The sequence below is a fragment of the Myotis daubentonii genome, chromosome 8, assembly GCF_963259705.1.
Source record: "Myotis daubentonii chromosome 8, mMyoDau2.1, whole genome shotgun sequence".
Taxonomy (NCBI): domain Eukaryota; kingdom Metazoa; phylum Chordata; class Mammalia; order Chiroptera; family Vespertilionidae; genus Myotis; species Myotis daubentonii.
Genome location: NC_081847.1, coordinates 41,817,947 through 41,831,608, shown reverse-complemented (window position 1 = coordinate 41,831,608; position 13,662 = coordinate 41,817,947). Strand labels below are relative to the sequence as shown.

At 39.0% G+C, this 13,662-nt stretch overlaps 1 protein-coding gene across 6 annotated transcripts in view; it reads right to left on the bottom strand.

Moving 5' to 3' along the window:
• The window catches only part of WDR7 (WD repeat domain 7), a 291,854-nt gene that overhangs the window by 104,480 nt on the left and 173,712 nt on the right, over window positions 1-13,662 (bottom strand). For all 6 annotated transcript variants that reach the window (XM_059706176.1, XM_059706178.1, XM_059706179.1 and 3 more), the window contains one exon: window positions 10,876-11,097. In XM_059706176.1, coding sequence (XP_059562159.1) covers window positions 10,876-11,097 — 222 coding nt within the window. The remainder of the gene's footprint in view (window positions 1-10,875; window positions 11,098-13,662) is intronic.

Sequence of the window (13,662 nt, the reverse complement as noted above, 5' to 3'; positions counted from 1 at the left end):
TGATTGACAACCTATAGGTTCAGAATAACGATTTCTGGGCAATGAAAACAGCTTGAATGACATACTGCCTATAACTATATAATATTACTATACTTTCGGAGTGGCCACATCAATTTTTTAGGACTTGTGCTACTGCCCAGAACTCTCTTCTTCCCAGAAGCAGAATGACCTGCTCCACTCAAGCCAATGCCATAGGAAGCTCTGGGAGGGCAGAGGATCGGCTCTGGAGACATTCTGAGCAGACTGCTCTGTAATGCAATGGTCGGTCATACAAAGTAGAATTTTAAAGGAGTTCAGGCTTAACACATTACCTTTTCTTGGCCTAAACTTCTCTAGTGCTTAAAAATCCAAAGAATCCTCCACCTACCAATAGTGATCCCCTATAAACCATTCAACAGGAAAACACGAGTAAGCCCTCTGCCTGCCATTCTCATCCTTTCCTAACGCCAGATGCTGCCCGGTGACTGACAACTGCAGCTGAAATGGACGCCACTGCAACATTCTACAACATCTAATGGAAGTGGACTGCCTTTTCTATTCTGGAGAAAGTACATGGGAATGTCTACTGGGACTGTGGATTATAGGAACCATTTCTTCAGTCTGATAAAGTAGCGAGTAGCAGACCCAGAAATCCATAGCAATTAAACGGCAAATAAAAGTTAAATATAGAATTTGTACATCTATTGTACATTATAATCAAAGATCTGATCTTGTTAACAAATCATTAATTATCCCTTATCACTAACATCCCTGAGAAGTAGTAGGTAAGTGATGGGACATTACTAGGCCATTGAAATGCAAATTTGGAACAACAGTTGCCAACCATCATTTATTTATCTGTAAATGCAGAACAGAGTTAGTTCTGCTGACCACACACGGGCAGAGGGCAGCTTTGTGAGGCCTGGTGCAGTTCTGTTGTAAGACTACCCCTTTCAGTAGGTACATGACTACATTGCCTAGGGATCTATTCAGCTATGATAAAGGTACTTCTCAAAAAGAAACATAGAGAACAATTTCTTGGTCAGTCTTTCAAAACATAAAATAATAACTCGATTCAAAAAAATACTATAATAACTTGATTCAAAAAAATATTTATGGTGAAAATAATTGGTTCATTATAAAGGACCAAGCAGAGAATAAAATTTTAGTGATTTGCAAGTTCTGACTTATTAGATTAGATTTTAGAATTTTAATGATCAATTATTTCTTCTAGGACAGTTACCAATTTATAGTCTCTCAGCTCCAAATCTACCACCTCCCCCTGGCTTTGTAAGAGTAGTGGTGGATTCTGTAAGCACCTCTTTGCCAGCTGGCAGAATGTTAAGCTTGGTCAACAGAGGTCAGCAGAGTGATCCTGCAAGAGGAAAGACACTTTCCCGCAAGCAGCTCTGGCCTGCCAACCCTGGGAAAAGGCAGGCAGCTCTGACTCAGGTGGACCATCACTTGCCCCAGTAACAGGTGCTGCATCTGAGCACCTTCAGCCCCATCTCTCCTCGCTGCTCACAGGCAACAAGAGGCCTCGTCCTTGGGCAGGCTTGCTCACGCCCCACAGGCTGGGGGTTTCCTCAGTAGCTCCACCTCCTTGGAAAGAGGGTCTCTCCCAGTCCCTAATTCCCTTATTATCCATTTTACTTCATCCTAGACAAGTAGCTGATCTTGTGTTACTTCTGAACCCCTAGGAGATTCTTTTACCTCTTTTGGTCATCAGCCGCACAAATCTATGTTTCTTTTTCTATCTATATGCATTCTCAAAACCTCCTATCTCAAGATTCCTTCTAATGTAGTCCCTTTTCTTATTTGTAACTGGGAGAACCACTTTTAGTACTTTGGTCACTGTTATTTAAGACCCTTGAATAGATACTATTTACTATAATATTGAATAAAATGTACACATTTATGTCCCTATTTTGTTCACTAGTTTATGCAAAAGCTACTGATTTTTTGTTATTTGTCTTGCTGATGAATTATCTAGTTACCCCTGAGTGATATGATCTACCTTAGTTTTTTTTTTAAAATCTTTATTGTTAAAAGTATTACTTATGTCCCTCTTTCCCCCCCATTGACATACAGTACAGCATAGGGAATTAGTCAATATTGTAATAACTATATACTGTGCCAGATGAGTTCTCTAGACTTACCAGGAGGATCACCTTGGAAATTATATAAATGTCTAACCACTATGGCTTACATCTGAAACTATTATAAAATAATATTGAATCCAAACTGACATATAAATGGAAAAAAGACATATAAATTGGAAGGACCATTCTGCAGAGCTGTCAGAAAACCTCAGGCCAAGATTATTTAAAAACCAGAACTAGGAATGTCCTATGGGGAAAAAAGGGGGGCCGGGAGTTGCCATTTGCAATACAATGCTAACACCTGTCACTGACTCAACTACACTCAGACAGTCCGGGGAACAAGAAATCAAGGACATTTAAAATTGAACTAAAATTGAAAACTGAATCAAGGTAACTAATACATACATTAGATGGTTTTCAGAGTCTTATACCAATGCTTCATCACAATCTAGACCAAAAAATTGTTATGACTTCATACTATATTCCTATAAGGCACAAATCTCAAACTACCACAGATATTATATTTAGTTACTGAACTAAGTTGAACATTACGCAAGTCCATGAAGCTGGATATGTGTAGAGAATATGTGATGTAGAAAGAACTGTAGCCTGGTAAGCTGATATAAGAATCCCATAAGGAGGGATGACAGAAAATACATTCCAGATGCTCAGTGTCAAACATATGGCATAGCTGTGGATCCTATAAAAATAGATAGGACAATTGGTACAGAGCAAAGAAATTAAGATAACCAAGTTCAAGTCGCAGCAATAAACACAAGCAATCTACCATATAGTTAGAGAAAGAATAATCACATTAATAATTTCACAGATCCCTACAATTTTAGATAAAGTGGCTTTAGAAATAACCTTGTCCAGCTTGCTTGTCTTATAGAAGAGGAACCTAAAGCCCATCAGTGCAGTGAATTAACAAAAAATGATTGCAAATTAAAGTTATTTTTGGAGAACAAGGATGGGATTACATCACCAAACAGGGCCTGTAATGCAAGTGTCAGATCTCTGTTAAAAATGATAAAGCTGTTACACAACATAAATTATTTACAAGGAAAAACATAAGAACAGTGAAAATTTCCATTGGATCTGAGCTTCATATTGTTGATGTGGTTAAAATAAGAAACAACGTAAAACACATGGTTTTACCGAAAAACTTTGTGTTTTAGTATATTTTTACATAAATCCTCTAGGAACAACGTGCTTTGCCACAAACAGTGGGAATATGTATGTATTGTAGGAAAAGTATTCTGGGCTTGGGGGGCGGGGGGGAATGTAACGGGATTCAAATCCCTTACAAGACAGGCAACCTGAAGGAAATTATTAAATTTTTGTGAGTATCAGTTAACTCATATATAAAATATTGACAGCAATACCTACCTCCTAAGGTTCTTAAAAAGATTTTAAAACGTAGCATATATACATATAAATCTCCTATTAGATAACAATGCTTTAAAAAGAGCTGTTTCTTTTCCTTATCCTCCTATGAACATTTCTAGTAAAAATAATAACTACTAACATTTGACTAACCCTTGAATGTCAGGCACTTTCTAAATGCTTTCCATACACTAATTTACTTAATCCTCACAATAATTCTGTGAGGTAAGTGCTATCATTATTCCCATGTTTAGTTAAAGAAACTGAGCTGCCAGTTACTTTGTGTTGATATTAAAACTGAAACCCAACTAATCCAGAACAATAAAATTCCAATAAAAAAGCTGAACTACCTCAAGAATTAGCTCTGAGAGCCTGGCCGATGTGGCTCAGTGGTTGAGTGTCCACCTATAAACCAGGAGGTCATGGTTTGATTGCCTGTCAGGGCACTTGCCTGGTTTGCAGGCTTGATCCCCAATAGGGGACATGCAGAAGGCAGCTGATTGATGATTCTCTCTCATCATTGATGTCTCCATCTCTCTCTCCCTCTGCCTTACCCTCTGAAATAAATAAATAAATAAATAAATAAATAAATAAATAAATAAATAAATAAATAAACATACATATATATATATACACTATACACTAGGGGCCCGGTGCACAAAATTCGTGCACTGGGTGTGTGTGTGGGGGGGGGGGAGTGTCCCTCAGCCCAGCCTGCCCCCTCTCACATACTGGGAGCCCTCAGGCGTTGACCCCCATCACCCTCCAATCGCAGGATCGGCCCCTTGCCCAGGCCTGACGCCTTTGACAGAGGCGTCAGGCCTGGGCAGGGGACCCTCATTTCCCCCCATCACTGGTTCTGCCCCCAGCCCAGGCCTGATGCCTCTGGCCCAGGCATCAGGCCTGAGCAGGGGACCCCCAGACCCCTCCGATTGCTGGCTCTGCCCCTTGCCCAGGCCTGATGCCTCAGCCAGAGGCGTAGACACCCATCACCCTCTGATCACCTGATCGGCCCCTTGCCCAGGCCTGACGCCTCCGCCAGAGGTGTCAGGCTTGGACAGGGGACCCCCATCTCCCCCCGATCACTGGCTCTGGCCCCCGCCCAGGCCTGAGGCCTCTGGCCCAGGAATCATGCCTGGGCAGGGGACCCCCATCTCCCTCTGATTGCTTGCTCCACCCCCCGCCCAAGCCTGACGCCTCTGACCCACGCTTCAGGCCTGGGCAAGGGGACCATCATATCCCCCCAATCCCCAGCTCAGCCCCCCGCCCAGGCCTGATGCCTCGGCCAGAGGAGTTGACCCTCATCACCCTCCGATCACCAATCACCGGATCGGCCCCTTGACCAGGCCTGAGGCCTCCGGCAGAGGTGTCAGGCCTGGGCAGGGGACCCCCAGCTCCCCGCGGTTGCAGGCTCAGCCCCTGCCCAGGCCTAACGCCTCTGGCTGAGGCGTCCGGCTCGGGCAGCGGGGACCCGCAGCTGCAGTGGCCCCGCGATCGTGGGCTCCGCTTTAGGCCCAGGCAAGGGACCCCTAGCTCCCAGGACTGCCAGCTTCGACTGTGTCCAGCTCCCATCGCTGGCTCCACCCCTACTTCCTGCTATCACTGGCCAGGGCGGCAAAGGCGCCTGATTCTCTGATCATGGCTGGGGGGCAGGGCAAAGGCGGCCCCAGGGCCGCCTTTGCCCTGCCCCCCAGCTCTTAGCTCCCCCCTGGGTTTCTGATCACTGTCAGTGGCAGGGGGCTTCTTCCTGCTTTCCCTTTCGCCTCCCTGCATTGTGCCTACATATGCAAATTAACCCCCATCTTGTTGGCAGTTAACTGCCAATCTTAGTTGGCAGTTAACTGCCAATCTTAGTTGGCAGTTAACTGCCAATCATAGTTGGCAGTTAATTTGCATATAGCCCTGATTAGCCAATGAAAAGGGTATCGTCGTACGCCAATTACCATTTTTCTCTTTTATTAGTGTACTCTGATTAGCTCCCATTTTCTCTTCCCTCTTAAAATACAAAGAAAATTATAATTTGTACATTAAAGTAGTTTAATGACCAGAACAACCATATAACAATTAAAACAACTAAAGAATTCTATATTATACTAGGTTTCTCTACTCTGGCTACAAAAGAAAATTACATATGAACCTTTAAAAATAACATAGATGCCCAAATTCCACCCCCTACTTCCTGAATACGAACTCTAGGGTAATGCTTATGTATTCTTAAAGCACTCTACATTTGAGTTTAGTGCATAGCCGGAGTGAAGAATTACAGCTCTAAACACAGATGGTGTAATGGCGATGCAAATAAAGTGGCACCTGGACCAGATGATTTTCAAAGGTAAAATTACAAATGAGAAGGGTGGGAAAGAACATGGAAAGCTGAGTTGGTGCAATGAGAATGAATGAATGAAGTTGACGGTGGATTAAGAAGCCAGATAAGAAGGCAGGATTCCATCCTCGGGCCGGAAAGGCCAGGTTAGTAAAATGAGGCTAAGTAATGAGAAAGGCAATCGCTGTGGCCACAGCAGCAACTCAGCAACACAATCTGATGACCTGTTTGTAAACTTTGAAAATATACACTCCTTTGTCATTGCTTATCCTTGCAAGCAGCATGCTGCTTTCCTCATCATTGTTGGTACCTTTTCTGTATCTTGTGCCTACCACTGGTTTTGCTACCACTAGTTGTCCTAATCTTGCTGCTAAAACATTTGAGATTTGGTTTAACTTTCTTACCTTAAAACTTAGGAAATAAATTCATTATAAAATCATCCTCAACCAATATTAACAAATTCATTAAACAAAACATGCATTGTTAGGAAGCACAGGAAGTATTTGGAGAATCATTTGCACAATAGCAGACTATAACAGAATGAAGTCAAACATAGCACCATAGGAAACTAAATATAGTTTCTCACATAATTGAAATATTCCTTAAGTGACATCAAACTGAAGCTTCTATTTGGTGGTATTATAACTGAACTAATTAAGAGGAACATAACTTATTGTTTTTAAAATCATAATAATAACAATTTATTCTAACAAACTCTTGGCGTTCTTATCCATTTTTATTTTACTGACTATGTTTTGAGAATTAAATGAAATTTGTGAATCCTTTTCCCAGAACAAAAACACAAATGCACATAAAGACAGTATTTTCCATGTAACATCAGTGAGGTTATACACCTTGGCTAGCAGATGAACTCTAATATTATGATATTTATAAAGCCCCACTGTAGGGAAAAAGTGATTTTTTTTCCTAATCGAAATATTTCACACCACAGATACAAGCCAGTTCACAATTACAGCAGCGTGGATTTTGCACACATTTATATCTCCATGGCACCAGCACATCCCTAAAAAACGATTCAATAAATGTTCAGATTTAAAGGTGGCCTGGTACCTGCTGCCTTGATCCTCCTTTTTTCAGCGCCATTTCTGAATCTTTCTTGTTTGTAACACAAGAAAACTATTTGAAATGGTGAACATACACTGATTTGGAGTTGGGAGATAGGTGTTCAAGTCCAGGCTTGATACTTTTTAGCAGTATGACCTTAAAACATTTAACTTGTGCCCTCGATTTATTGTCTGCAGGAAGAAAGTTTAATCCAAAGCCTCAGTTTCTTCGTCTGAAAAATGGGGATAATATTAGGACTTATTTGATAGGATTAGAAGATCACATAAGATAATACGGGCAAAATGCCTGCCACAGCGTAAATGCTCAGTAACTATTATTAGCGTGTCTTGTGTTGTGCTAGGTGCTGGATGAAATATCTGTCTTGCAGGGAAATAGGAGCTCTGTATAAAGCTGGAATAAAAAGTGTGTTAAATAAACAGCAGCCCTGCTCTCCATTTCTGTTGATAGAAAGGGAACTGGGTCACAGAAAAATTAATTACATCAGGGTTGGGGAATACCCCGTATAAGGCCCTCGAATCATTTGGTCTAAGCTCTGCCAAGGCATTAGGGGTGAGTTAAATGTTTGAGCAAATACAGCCGGCTAATATTTAAGTTGATAATTCTGTACGGCCCACAAATGATGTGATCGATATCCCAACAGCCCTTGACAGAAAGAAGGTTCCACACCCCTGAGTTACATGCTGGGTAGGACCTGGAGAGGTTGCCCATCTCCACCTCTCCATGACCAAAGCACTCACTTCCCAAGCTCATGGTTAGTGGCTAATACACTTCAGCCCAGTCCCTCTGTGGGGGTTTGCCTTAAATGGAAGAGAGCTGCCTCACTCAAGTTTCCCCCTCCTCTCCCCTCTCCACTCAGGGCACCAATGACTTGATTCCAGTAACTGACTGACACAAGGATTAAAGGCCAAGCCCTCAGTCCTAGTTCAGGACAAGTCGAAGGGCCATCCCAGCTCCAGAGTTCCCTGAGATGGGCTGAGGCTTTCTAGGCAATTGAAATGCAATTCAACTTCTCCCCTGCCCAATCCTGCTTCTTTCACTCTCCTAAAGGTATTGATCCCAGAACAGGTCTGCATACAAATCTGCCTCAGAGTCTGCTGCCGAGGGAAATGACTTATGACACTTGCCCAAAGTAAGAAAGCTAATGAGAGATCAAAATGGAATTTACTACAGACGTGCCAGCATAATTCCACAATTATAAACTGAGCAGAAGAGACCAAATGAAAGAACCAAAAGTCCTACAAGGTAATATTATAAATAATACTGTAAAATAGTCTAACATGCTTTATTCTGTGGGTCCAAATACAAATGAAGAATCTCGACTAAAGTTGGGCTGATGTGAAGCATCCACCGGTACATTGAGAAGAAAATGGGAAAGTTACGAAGAAGGTGGATTTCCTGAGATGCTTTCTATTTCTCTTCCGAAGCAGAGACTAATTGGACAAAAAGGGCTATAAAAAGAGAATAGTTCCGGTCTTTTATTTTATGTAAGAGGAAACTATGACCCAGAGGGACACTTCACTTACCAAGGGTACAGGTAATAGAGTGGGCAAGTCTAGGCCTCTCAATCACTGAGTCCTTCAGCTTGGTCTTCAATATGTGATTTTGATGTTTCATGTAAAGTGTAATACTCACAAAAGATTCATATGTATTCAAATCTAAGTATAAAATGTATTATAAAACTAAATTAAATATGCCTTTTTTAAAGGTTTTTTTTAATTTTTAAAATGTTTGTATTAACTTTAGAGAGAAAGGGAGAGAGAGAAACATTAATCGGCTGCCTCTTGCATGCCCCCTACTGGGGACCAAGCCCACAACCTGGGTATGTGCCCTGACCAGGAATCCAACTGGCCACCTTCTGGTGCATAGGACAACACTCAACCAACTGAGCCACACCGGCCAGGGCTAAACATGACTTTTGAATTAAGTATCAATATCACTCTTTCCTCCCATCAATGCGATAATTGGGACATAAAGAGTTTTCTCAGAACGGCTTTATGAGGAAGTTTAGACTTCACCTCTATACCTCTAACTACATTAGCAATTAAAGTTCATCAAATATTGTATCTTAATGGCCTTATCTCAAAATGAGGATAATAATTATTATCTCATTCAATGGGATGCCATAAAGGCTAAATTTTTAATGGTACCAATACATCCTAAATGCCATGTAAACAAATAACATGGCAATACATACAGCAACTTCAAGCAGGTTAACATTATAACTGGTTAATTTAACACATAACTGATTGAAAAGAGCCTAAATAAGACACAACATATTTAGATAGTTAACTGTTTCTAACAAGGAGAGCAAGATTTAAGCTGATAACTATAAACTGTGGTAGGCAAATTTAATGCCAAGGAACCTAAGATCTTTGATGAAAAAGTAGGGTAATGGATGAAATTTAAAGGCAACCCCCCCCCCCAAAAAAAAGTACTTTTCAAGTTATAAAATGATAGCATAGGTTAGTCATTAAGCCCTTTCAACTAGCAACCACTGAACAGCAGCAGTTTGCATACTGGTCAAAAGCATGAGCTTTGGAACCAACAGATGGTGCTGAGCCTCAAAAGGCCATTTCCTAGAGGTATGAACTCGCCAAGCTGCCTAAGCCTTTCTGTGCCCCCTAGCCTAATGTGTTAAATGCAGATACCACTTTAAAAGGTGACTATGGCCCAATCGGTGTGGCTTGGTGTCAACCGATGAACTAGGAGGTCACAGTTGGATTCCCTGTCATGGCACATGCCCAGGTTGTGGGCTCGATCCCCATTAGGGGGAGGGTAGGAGGCAGTCAATCAATGATTATCTCTCATCATTGATGTTTCTATGTTTCTATATATCTCTCTCTTCCTCTCTGAAATCAATAAAAATATTTTTAGAAAAAAAGAAAAGAAAAGGTGACTATGAGCACTGAGTTAATGCATAGAAAAAGCTTAAAATTATGCTCAAAACAATTAGTAGCTTTATTATTGTTGTTGGTGGTGGTCTTGTTATTATTACTCTCTGATTCTCAATATCAAGTAGAGATAAAAAGATTACAAACACTAATAAATATTTGCTGCATTCTGAACCAAAGGCAGAGAAGGGGCACAACAGCTAAGTTATAACAGGGCTTCAGTAATAAAAACCTCCAATACAGTCCCTTGACTTCACAGCAAAAGTACAGGATAATGATCCAATGATGTTCTTGGCCATCGTAACTCCCGAATTAACATATATCTTTTTCCTTTGCTTAAAAGTTAAAAAAACAAACAAAAACAAAACAAAAAAAACACCTAAAGAACATGTTACAATTTGTTCTACAAAAAAAGGTTGTCATGTATTCAGTAGGATATTTGCTCCTTAACATGACATTAGAAATGATTTTGCAATATGGCAGGAACATTTTGACCTATGTAAAGAAGCTCCAACATTAAGGTAACAACAGACATCATTATAAAATACCCTTACCTGTTATTAACATATCAACTACAGAACTAGAGCAATATGACACAAGCCCTTTGAGCACTGATTGTAATTATTTCACCATTTTAAAACTGGTATTGGAATATTTTTTAAATTAGAGGTAATTCACAATTCCTCATTCATGCCCTTTAAAATGTTATTTTTAAATGAAAATAATTGGTGTTCCACCTCCACCCCTAACTTTTCAAATCACGTTCAGGACATGTCAGGTAGTTTTTGAGAAATGATTTTATAAATTAAAAGTTTTAACTTAAAGCTAGCTTTCATCAATTTTGGCTAAAATTTTGACCAAATTGTGAAAACTCAAATCTCAGAAATGTGTTAAGAAAAGCATTTAAAAACCACATTTGAACTTTTGAAAAGAAGTCTGGGCAACTATGACACAGGGTAATGTGCTAAACAGATTGTCCTGCTTCCTAACTTCATCTGAGCCTCCTATGTGAGTTGAAACTGGGGATATAGTCAATATTCTTAGATTTTGTTAACAAATAATATGTATTGAGAAGCGATACATCAGCATTAGGAATTTCAAAACTTACAAGTATGTCTGGCCAGTGAGTAGTTGGATCCACCAGTAGTCAAACCAAATCCCTCAGGAATCTGACTAGAGCTTCGAGGTCTGGTCAACAGTTTAGGAGGTTCAATTTCAGCACCAAATTCAGCTCCTATGACTCCTAGTAAAACAATAGCAGTAGCTTGTTTCCGTCTTTCCTCATAAGATGTGGAAATTTTTTTCACTTGTGGGACACTTGGTAAGCAACCTGAAAATCAAAACATAAAAATATAAATTAAATGAATATCAATACAAAAAAGACATGATTATAGAAACATTCAAGATTGCTCATTCAGGAAAGAACAGTCTTTTTTTAAAAATGGTACTGGGACAACTGGTTATCCACATACAAAGGAATGAATTTGGACTTCTACCTCTCACCTTGCAAAAAGTTAACTCAGAATGGATCATAGCCCTATATATTAGAGCTAAAACTAAAGAACTTGCAGAAGAAAATATAGATGCATATCTTCATGATCTTCAGTTAGTCAATGATTTCTTAGATATTATACCAAAAGGAAAAGTAATTTTGAAATATTTTTAATTGGATTTCATCAATATTAAACATGTTTGCACTTTAAATACAGTATCAAAAAAGTAAAGACAACACATAGACTGAGAGAAAATACTGTCAATCATAATCTAATAAGGGATTTTATCCAGAATAGATGTTACAACTCAATAATAAGAAAATTCTACTCTTAAAATCGGCAAAAATTTGAATAGCTAATTCTTCAAAGACATATGAATGGCCAATACACATATTAAAAGATGCTAAATATTGCTGGTCATTAGAAAAATGTAAATAAAAAACTCAGTGAGATACTACTTCATATCAACTGAGATGGCTGTAATTAAAAAAACAGGCAGTAAACAACATATGTTGTTGAGGATGTACAGAAATCGAAACCCTCATGCAATGCTGTTGGGAATGTAAATGGTACCACTACTTTGGAAAATAGTCTGGCAGTTTATCAAAAAGATAAAAATAGTTTCCATATGGCCCAACAATTCCACTCCAGGGTATCTATCTACCCAAAAGAAATGAAAATAAATGTGCACACAAAAACCTGGACATGAATATTCACAGCAGTATTATTCATAATAGCCAAGAAGTGGAAAAAACTCAAAGTCCATCAATTAATAAATAGATAAACAAAATGTGGTATATCCATCCAATAAAATATTATTCAGTAATAAAAAATAATCAAGTACTGATACACACTGCAATGTGGATGACCTTGAAAACATTATGCTAAGGAAAAGGTCCTTACAAAGAATCACAAATTGTATGATTCCATTTGCATAAAATGTCCAGAATAGGCACATCTATAAAGACAGTAAGTACATGAGTGATTGCCTAGAGGTGGGACAGGAGTGAAATGGTTAAGGATAGCTAATGAGTGCTAGGTTTTTGAGGTGATAAAAAGTTATAAAATTATATTATGCTTATATCTGCACAACTCCAAATATACTAAGAATCACTGAATTTTATGTTTTAAAAGGATAGATTTTATGAAATATAAATTTTATCTCAATGACTCTCTTTTACAAAAGATTGCTCATTAATTCATTTATAAATTTTCCCACTAATTTAACAAATATTTATTGAGCATCTACTTTGGGCCAGGAAATTGGAGACATAAAAATAAATAGTCCAGGTTCTCAAGAGCTCACTAGTGCATATAAACAAGACGAGCCTGTTCACAAAGGAAGAAATGATGAATTTAAGACTCAAACGATAGCCCGGCCAGTGTGGCTTAGTGGTTGAACCAATTCCACCCATGAACCAAGTCACAGTTAGATTCCTGGTCAGGGTACATGCCTGGGTTGCAGGCTCAATCCCCAGTAGAGGGCCTTTGCTTAGTCCTTTGCTCAGTCCGACCCTAGCCTCGACCTTTTATTTTTTTGTTTGGTATTTATTATGTGATATTACCAGCATCCATTAAATTACATAGAGAATAAAGAATATCATGATATACCTGTATACAAACAAAGTAGTATAATCTGCACACAATCTTATTTTACTAAAATGTAATGAACTAATGTGAATATAACTAAAGTCTACTGTGAATTGTGTCTTCACTACCCCTTCTTCACATCCCAAATATCACCATAATCCTGACCTTATCAAAGGTTTTTTAATCTATTGTATAACCATATCAGTGTCACCTGAAATGTATATTCTCTGGCCTCAAACACTTGCATTCTCAGGGTAAACTCTGGATAGACTGAAGAATGAATGGAAGGATGGAAGGATGGATAGATGTGAGTTGATCAATAGGTAGGTAAATAGGCCAATCAATACACAGACCCTGAACTAAATTTGCTAATCAAGTTGTGTGTGTTTTTTTACATTTGTGTCCACAGGTGAGATTGGACTGTAACTTTCTTTTCATATACTATTCTTGTTGGGTCTCAGTGGCAATATAATACAAGCCTCAAAAACCAGGTTAACTTTTTCTCCCCAGTTCTTTGAAAACAGTTAAATGATTCTTGCAGCTTGTCTCAGGACATTCCTACATTCCCCTTCTGGAGTCGGAAGGCAGGGGATGAAGTTGAGGTGTGAGGAGGAGTTGGGTGAAGGTATATTTTTATTATAAATTCATTATTTATAATAGTTACTTACTATTTAATTTTCTTTCTTCTTGAGTCACTTCTGACAACTTATAATTTTAAAATATCTATTTCATCCAAGTTTTTATATTTATTGATGTGAAATTATTTACCCTATGATTTTAAAAACTCAACTGTATCAGTTCCTATAATCACT